Source organism: Muscardinus avellanarius (assembly GCF_963383645.1).
Source record: "Muscardinus avellanarius genome assembly, chromosome: 16".
NCBI lineage: Eukaryota > Metazoa > Chordata > Mammalia > Rodentia > Gliridae > Muscardinus > Muscardinus avellanarius.
In genome coordinates, this window is record NC_137802.1 from 38,348,163 (window position 1) to 38,357,037 (window position 8,875).

At 47.7% G+C, this 8,875-nt stretch overlaps 1 protein-coding gene across 6 annotated transcripts in view; it reads right to left on the bottom strand.

Annotated features, from left to right (window-relative positions):
* The window catches only part of MSI2 (musashi RNA binding protein 2), a gene marked incomplete at both ends in the record, with an annotated part of 397,735 nt that extends 390,288 nt beyond the window's left edge, over window positions 1–7,447 (bottom strand). For all 6 annotated transcript variants that reach the window (XM_080712694.1, XM_080712696.1, XM_080712693.1 and 3 more), the window contains 5 exons: window positions 1,711–1,752; window positions 5,933–6,017; window positions 6,715–6,796; window positions 7,124–7,164; window positions 7,386–7,447. In XM_080712694.1, coding sequence (XP_080568820.1) covers window positions 1,711–1,752; window positions 5,933–6,017; window positions 6,715–6,796; window positions 7,124–7,164; window positions 7,386–7,447 — 312 coding nt within the window. The remainder of the gene's footprint in view (window positions 1–1,710; window positions 1,753–5,932; window positions 6,018–6,714; window positions 6,797–7,123; window positions 7,165–7,385) is intronic.
* Between the last annotated feature and the right edge of the window lie 1,428 nt (window positions 7,448–8,875).

The following is an 8,875-nucleotide window of genomic DNA, read 5'->3' on the forward strand; positions in this document are numbered from 1 at the left end:
TCAGGAAGACTATATGAAATGTGAAGGATCACACAGAGTTGAAAGAGCAACTAAAGCCACTAAAACAATCCCAAAGTCTGTGCTACCTACAGACGTAATATAGCTCTTCAGTTCCCATTGCCTGCTTCTGCATTAGGAAAAAAAAAGTCTTTAAACAAATGACAGTATATTTACATAAGAAATTCTGGTTCCATCTTTTAAGGAAAAAGAAAAAGAAGTAATCACTCACATGGCAGGTTCCAGACCTGAAATTCTCAAAATATCATCCTCAACAGCCAACTTTTTCTGTACCAATGTGAAAAACGATTTTCCCCTTTACACAGTTAAAAGGTTCTGTTACAGCCGGGGATAGTGGTATATGCTTGTCATCCCAGCATTTAAGAGGCTGAGACAGGAGGATCGAGGTTCACAGACAGCCTCAGCTACTGTGAGGCACTTTGCAACTCAGAGAGACCCTGTTTCAAAATAAAAAACAAAAAATAGGACTGGAGGTATAGCTCAGAGGTAGAATGCACCTGGGTTCCATCACCAGTACAGCAAAAAAAAAAAAAAAAAAGGAGGTTCTGCTCCAGGAGACTATCCTTAAAACTGCAGTCCTTTTCCTTTAAATCCCACATATCAGAAGCTTCCGTTATTCCCCTTCCCCGAAGAGTGTCAAGGCCACAGATACAAAAAAAATTATTTCTTCCAATGTTATACTAGGAAGAAAAAAGGTAACCGTAGAAGTGTAAACTGAGCCATAAGCCCGTGTAACTTCACCATAGGCTTTGTGGGGCTGTGCTCCCAAGAGCCACACCTGGCAGGTTCGGTGCAAACCATGTTAACTACACACTTCTACAAAAGTGCATTCCTTAAGCCGGGCGTGGTGGGGCACGCTTGTAATCCCCGCGCTTGGCAGGCTGAGACAGGAGGATCACACAGGTTTGAAGCCAGCCTCAGCTACTTAGTGAGGCTCTCAGCAAACTTAGTAAGACCCTGTTTCCAAATAAAGTATAAAATGGGTCTGAGAATATAGCCTGAAGGTAGAAAAGCCCCTGGGTACAAAAAAAAAAAAAAAAATTCGGCCCTGTCTCCATTCTTTAAGCAAGTCTTGTAATATCACTCCCTCTGAGGTCATGACATTTCCTGCACTCCTCCACCCTAATGCCAGCACTTGTACAAAAAAGCAGGGCTGTTGGTTTCAAACATGCCCTGATTTATCCAACCAACCTGATATCATGACCCCCCAGCCTCTGCTCTCAGACTGATAGCATTAGGGGGTCTATGAAGCTGTTTTCTCTAAGGAAGGAGAAGCTGAACTAAATTGTACTGCTCTCCAAAAGTTCCAATTTATAAGGTCTTAAAAGAGTGTCCTCTAAAGAGAGTCACAAGGAAATGTTCAACTTCTCCCAATATGATCTCGACCACGCTTAAAAATAAATAGAATGCCTGCATAAATATTGCAAAAGACGGAGCCGAGCCCTCCCATTAAGGATCAGACTTGTCCCTCTCCCCAGCTGGATGCTCAGAACCCACCTGGATACAGCTAACTTGGAAGCCCACAGTCATCTCCCAAAACTGCTTGCCTGGACTCTCTCTACATCATGCTGACATCTCGAAGACACGGCCAACGCCAGGTTTCAACAGGTCATTGCCACAGCTCTGCCCCACACTTGAAATCCTCACAACCATTCCTGAGTGCTAAATCCTATTGTTGGCTTTCCTACCTACCTTGGGTTGCGCTCGACGAGGAAATGCGACTTTGGGGTCAATCTGGGGGAGAAATAATGGAAAAGCAGGAGTCAGTGAGGCATTTTCAAGAGAGGGAAAAAAATACATGATAAAACACCAAATTATTAATCACTCATTTCTCAGGCTTGTAGCTTAGCTTTTAGTAACTTCTCAGACCACTCAAAAGTTCCTACAACTTTGATCTCAACTTTCACCATCCTCCCCAACATGGGACTAATAACAGAGAGCCTTTCTGAAATGTCCCACCAAGCATTCTGGTGTGTGATGGTCTTCATAAACCAGACTTCATGTAGTCTTATTTAAGTAAAGCTTTCTCTTCCACAGACACCGAAGAGTAAATGGTACCTAGAGCTAATCTGCAATGCTGGGGACAGGAGAAAAGGTAGGAGTGATGTTATCATTGATAAAAATAATATCCTAAAAATTTAAGGTAGCTTCTGTCACTATGTAATTTGATGGTATTTTCTTCTCCCTAGCACAGGAGAAGAGAAAAGGACTCCAAAAATCTTAATAATCAGCATTCCCAAATTCCCATAGACATCCAATGCAATGCTTTGCTTGAATTCACTTATTTTTAGCAAAATAAAGTCACCTAGGATTAAACCAAAAGATCATTTGTTCTGTAGGCATACCTCCAAAGAAAGCAGGTGCCAAAAACTACAAAGCCTGACTTGGTTCTTTAAAAAATTACAGTTAAAAAAAAAAAAAAAAGATAGCTGGGTGTGGTGGTGCACGCTTATAATCCCAGTACTTGGGAGGCTAAGACAGGAGGATCACAGATTTGCAGCCGGCCTCAGCTACTTAGCAATATGCAATTTCAAAATTAAAATTAAAATAGGGCTAGGAGTGTACCTTAGAGGTGCAATGCCCCTGAGTTCACAAAAAATGCTCCTGTACCACAAAAAAGACAAAGATGTGTGTGAACTGAATTCACCTGGATTTAAAAACCACAAAGGGTGAAAATCTATAAGCAACCTAAGTCTAAATCAGAAAAGAAAGGCCATTGATGGGGATGGTTAGAAGGAGGAGGAGAAGACCTAAAACTGAACAAAAGAAGCTGGAATCAGCAAGGTATGAAGAGACTAGGAGACACCCGTAATCCCAGCTACTCAGGAAGCTGGGGCAGGACGACTGCAAATTTGAGGCCAGTCTCAGCAACCTAGTGAGACTGCATCAAAATAAAAAAGTAAAGTACTGGGGATGTAGCTCAGTAGTAGAGCACCTCTGGATTCAACCCCCAGCACCACCAAAAAAAAAAAAAAAAATCATAATCTAGGGTATTTCCCCACCCCAACTTCAACCCCAAAGGGAAAAACCTCCTCCATTACAAATCAGAATCCACTTTCCGAGCACATGATTCTCAGTAAGGAACTAGCTTCACAACTCTAAACAATCCCCAAAAGATGACTCTAACAGGCTGGTGTGAGAAAAAAGATATTGGATAGATAAAAAGAGGAGGAAAGAAATAAAAATTTCCATAATCAGTTTTCATTAGATTCCTAAATGTCACACATCTTTGAGTAAAATTCAACTTAGAGAATGGCATGCATATCGCTACAAGTTATTTATTTATAGGCTTTGGTTTTCATATTAAAATTTTTCCCTTTTGAAAAGTAAATCTGAGCTTATTTCTAGGTCAGTCATGGGGGGAAACAGGCTTTGGGGAGAAGCATACCATTGAGAGCTCCTCTGCCCCCTGACTTACATCCCCAGGACTCCAGCCAGTAAAACCAAGAGGACTCGTCACCTTTATTAATGTAGCTTAAAGAACTAATAAAAATCTGCATCATGTTTTCTACCTTTAGGCATCACCTGAGAAATGAGAGATTATTTTTCAAAAACTAAAATAAACAAAAATCTTAGATCTAGGAAACTACCCTTTTGTAAAGATTAACATTACTGAATCTACAGGTGTGTCCAGCACTGACTAGAGCTTGTCTACAAGAGAAATACAACAGGTGTGGATTTTCCATTCAGTTGCCCAAGCATAGGACAGATTCATCTGTTTGTAAACAGTCCCCCCACATAATTTTTTTTTTAGCTGACCAGCTCGTTAATTACAATGAATAGGAATCACCTTGTTTGTGGGGTAAAAGGTGAAGAGTGTGTCAAGGGAGAGACCAAGAGCTGGAGGTGGAGGAGGGAAGGAAGGTACAAGAAAAAAACATGCTGTAAAGTACTTTAAAAATAAATCTAAAATTACAATACCAAAAGCCAATTTGAAACTGTATCAGCAAATCAGACCGAGATCAGAGTTTCCTCAGTGTGCAAAGTTTACACACTGAGATCCGGGGGGAGTGGGTCAAGGCAAGATGGCAAATCCCAACCTTTTGCACATCCCTGTCAACTAGTTTAAAAAAAAAAGAAAGAAAGAAAGAAATCTACCAAAAATGAAAACATTAGTTAGTTAGGTACAGTTCTACTTACTGGATCTACAAATCCTCTAGGAAACACTAGGGTACTATTTTGGATGTAAATGGCCGTTACCTAAACAAAGCTTTTAAGGTAAAGGTAAACAAGATCCTCCTGTTTCCATGTCAATAAACCAACAGCTTCTGCCTCCTGCACTGAACGTTGAAACAAAGTCAAAAGCTAGGTTATACTAAATAACAGCGACCAAAACAAGTCTAAGAACAATTAGGGAGGGGAACTGTAGGCTACGCACTTGACTCCAGAGATCCAACCCACCAGTCACCATAAAATCAAATTCCAGTTCTCCCACCAAGGTGGCGAGACTAGGTGGATTAGGAATTTCAGAATCTACCTTGAAATGATTTCCCTCTTTAATTTTACTAGGCTTTCCAAATGTGAAGTCAACAAGTCAAGGAGAAAAAATAAATTCTTCAGACATCCATTACCCCCTACAAATGATTCTTCCTGAAATTAAATTATCTAAAAGTACAAAAGGGCTAGTATATAGTGCAAGCTATAATGCATTTGGAACCTTTAATAAAGCAACTAGGTGTGTGAGGTCTCTTCTTGGGGGAGAGAAGAGGGTCTGACCTCTTTGATCAGAGAAAAGAGGGTGAATTTGCAAAATCAACCCCAGTGCAACAAAGGTTGCCAGCTTCTTTCCTTTCTTCTCATTCATTCAATGTTAAAGTAAAAAAGACTTGGTAAAAAATCACCTCTTCCTGTTGATTTTACAGAAGAGGAAACTGAGGCCAGAGGCAGGGAACAACTTGCCCAAGTTCATAAGGGGCAGCTAGAACTAGAATCCCATCTCTTGCTCTCGGGCTTGAGCCCACACAGACAAGTGGAGTCCCCTGCTGCCCAGCCCCACGTCCCCCACGTCACCTTGAGGCCCAGACATGTAAAAACGGTGGAAAAACCACGGCAGGCACACAGGGAAGGGAGGAGGAGCAGGAAGCCAACCCAGGGGTAAATAAAACACCCTGAACTCCCCAGCCTCCCCTAACATTATATTTATTATTGGAGACTGACACTGTTTATTCCCTTCCTCTCTGACCTCTCCCCAGCGACTTTCCCCTTCTCTGGATTTTAAAAAACTTCTAATACTATACAAGTACCGAGAGTCGAATTACAGGATCTGAGAAAATAGGAAGAAAAAAATCACTTTAAAACCCAAGGCCTTATCCACCTTGGATTTCATGCCATCTGGATTCACCAACTGGATGCCCAGCTTTGCCCGGCTTGGCTCTGCCAGAGTCTAAGGAGCCCGTGGTCTCAAATCCCATCCCAAATCCCAAGTGCCCCAAGAGAAACCTGTTGCTGAGACCTAGAATGAGCGCCCCCTCCCCTCCTTCCACCCTGTACCCCTCAGCCAGAAAGCAGGCTATGCCTCCCGCAAGCCCATCCCTGCAGCCACAGTTGGTAAGAAATACAGGCTATGCTGGCTGACAAAGTTCCCTTTCTCTCCGGTGGAGTTTCTAAGCACAGTCCCTCGCCAGGAGGGTAGCCTCTCCCAGAGCCTAATGCCCTCCCCCCAGCCTCAGCTAGGCAGCCTCTGAGGCTGCGAAGGGACAGACTCTAAAAAGAAAACCCCAAACCCAGCCAGCAAGGCCAACTTCTGAACCAACTCGCTAGCTCTGTTTAAAAGTACCCAGCTCTAGCACAGAAGAAAAAAAAAAAAAAAAAAAAGGCGCTGTCCCTTTAAATGGGGCTGTCAATGCCCTAATCGTTCCTGAAAAGGGGCTAAGAACAACAACAACAACAACAACAACAACAAAATGCAACCTACCGTCTTGGAATCTAACTCATGGTGGGGCTGACCTAACACTTTATCTACACTCGCTGGGTCTGCGAACGTGACGAAACCGAAGCCTCTGAAAGGAGACAAAGAGGGAGAAAAACAAACAAGAAAATGTGACACCGTGGAAAGCAATAAGGACTGAGACCTAATGCAGAAGGGGAAGCAAAAGTTGCCCCCCCCTGAGCCCCCACTCCGGCTGCCCCCCACCCCCCTGCTATACCAGCCCTCCACCTCTAAGAAGAAACATCAAGGTTAATGGGGGAAGTGGCCGGGGGCAGGGCGGCTGGAGCTAAGTTGGAAATCGCTGCTTTCTCCACACTGGCCGCCTCAGTTTCCTAGCCTTCCCTTTCTAAAGGCTTTGTTTTATTTCCAAGAAAGCCCGGCACTTGGGATAGATTCGCCCACCTTCCTAAGAAGGGATTTCAGAGTTTGGGGAGCTGGGAGCGTTAGGAAGGCATACATTAAAAAAAAAAAAAAAAAAACCTGTGTAAAGTGAATGAAGCTGAATGTCATTTTAAGCAAGAGAAAAAGAAGCAACGGGAAAATGACTTCAAGCGGAACGATGGGCATCCCTGTATTCAGAGTTCAGCCCTAATTAACAATAACCTTTGGGGTTATGGAGGGGGGGCAGCGATCCAGACCAGCCACGCGCCTGAGCCCCATTCTAAATCGGCTTAGCTACTTCCGAAGACACCTCCAGAAATAAAACTTAAAACTTTGTTCTAAAATAAAGACAAAAAAAAAAAAAAATCCAGAAGGGAATGGTTTACCTGGAGCGTTTCGTAGTGGGATCTCTCATGACCATACATTCTCTAATTTCTCCAAATTTGCTAAAATAGTCTCTAAGGCTATCTGTAGAGAGAGAAAGAGAGAGATGGGGGGGAGAAGGTGTGGAGAAAAAAAAAAGCAATGCAAATTTCGATCAAGGACAAAAACCAAAAGTAGTTTTCTGTTGTTATTCAGTTTTGCTTTTGCAATATTTTTGCACACGCGGGGGAAATTCGGCCACAGAGGTCGCGTAGAGGGCTCGGAAAGGATTTGCTATTTAAAAAAAAAAAATAACCTTGCACAGGAGAAGTGGGGAGCCAATGGGGGGGGGGGCTCCTACACCGGGATAACAAAGAGCAATAAAGCAGCCAAGAAGGGGGGGACCCAGGCGTCCCCCCCTCCCTCCCTTACCTGGTGAGGTCTGCCAGCTGAGTCCACCGATAAACATTTTACTAGAGGGAGAAAACATAACAGAAGTGAGCACCGATGTCAGATCGGCCATTTTGACGTGTAACTTACAAAAGCTCGGAGCGGAGCGGGGGGGAGCGGCGGCCGCGAGCCGGCGGCGGGGGCGGGGCGGGGGCGCCACCCGGGGCGCGCGGGCCGGGGGCGCGGGCGGCCGCGATGCCCGCCCGCCGCCCGCCGGCCCCGCGCGGCGGCGCTGGAAACTTACCCGGGGTCGTGCTGGGAGTCGCCGGCGCTGCCCGCGGTGCCCTGGCCCCCATTCGCCTCCATCGCGGACCCCCCCGCCCCCCCGCCCCGCGCGAGCCCCACAGCGGTCGGAGCGCGGCGGCCGCTCGCGCCCGGCTCCCGCGCCGCCTCCCCCGCCGCCTCCCCCGCCCGGCGCCTCGGAGCGGTGCGAGCGAGCGGAGAGCGGAGAGCGGCGAGCGGGCCGCGGCGACAGCCGTCACACGTGGGCTCCGGCGCGCCCGGCCCCGCCGCCGCGCACACCCCCCGCCCCGCCCCCCGCCGCCCCGCCCGCGCCCCACCCCCACGCCCCGCCCGCGCGCCGGGGCGGGGCCCGCGCCGGGGCCGCCGTGACGTCACGCCCAGGCCCCGCCCCGCGCGCCCGCGGCCGCCGAGCGCTCGGGCCGCGCGGTCACGTGGGCCGCGGGGGCGGGAAGCCCGCGGGCGGCGGAGGACGCCCCCTGGCCCGCGGCGCTGCGCGGGGGCCCGCGGCCCGGCTCGCGCTCCGCCCCTGCCCGCGCCCGGTCTCCGGCCTCCGCGCGGAAATGTAGGTCAAGGACGTCGGGAGCGAGCCCACACCCCGCGCTCCTCCCGAGGCCCTCGGACCCGCCCGGATGCCGGGGCTCCGCGGCGGCCGGGACCCTCCCGCACAGGCTGCGGCCACAAGTTTTATTTGGCCTGGCTTGGCGCGGCAAGTTTTTTCAGTCTGGCGCTCGCGGCACCCCGGCACCGCCGGAGCGGATCGTCCCCGCCCTCCCCCCGGCGGAGGAACGAATCCGTACCCGGGAAGGTTACGCTGGAACTTTGAGAAACTGGCGGGCTTCCAAGGGCGAGGAAGTGCCCGAGAAAGGGTTTCGGCGTGAATGGTTACAGCGCTTTAAAAGCACAATAAATAGGTCTAGAGGGGTCAAGGTCAAATGATTGGGGTTCAGAGCAAAGCTTTGGGTATAGTGAGACGTCGTTGGGGATTGTCTCTGGGAAGACCGGGAAGGGTGTTTATTTCAGGAAACCCGTCTCCAACCCATCCGTTATCTCTTTTGTTATTTCTCAAGTTACCCGAGCTTTATATGCTGAGACAGTAAAATGCACGAGGGAGTGAAATAGCCCAAGACCTCTGACGACCCCCGGAGGCCACTAGGGTAGCCTGATGCTTCAGACACCACACACACACACACACACACACACACACACACACACACACACACACACACGGCATTAGAAACTAAAACGTGGCACAAGTCCTGGCATACAGTAGGTGCTTAATAAATGCTGGTTTCCTCCCTTTGAGAAGTGAAAACCCGAAAAAAGATGGTGTTTTAGCTCCCCAAAGGCATCACACACTTCGCAGATTCCACGCTGGCCAACTTAAAGCTGGCTTCAATTTATGGGGTATTTAAAACAGTAAGGGTACAATTATCCTTATTGTTTTAAATTATTACAATAAACCAAGTTAATAGGGTGTGAGGGATAACATAA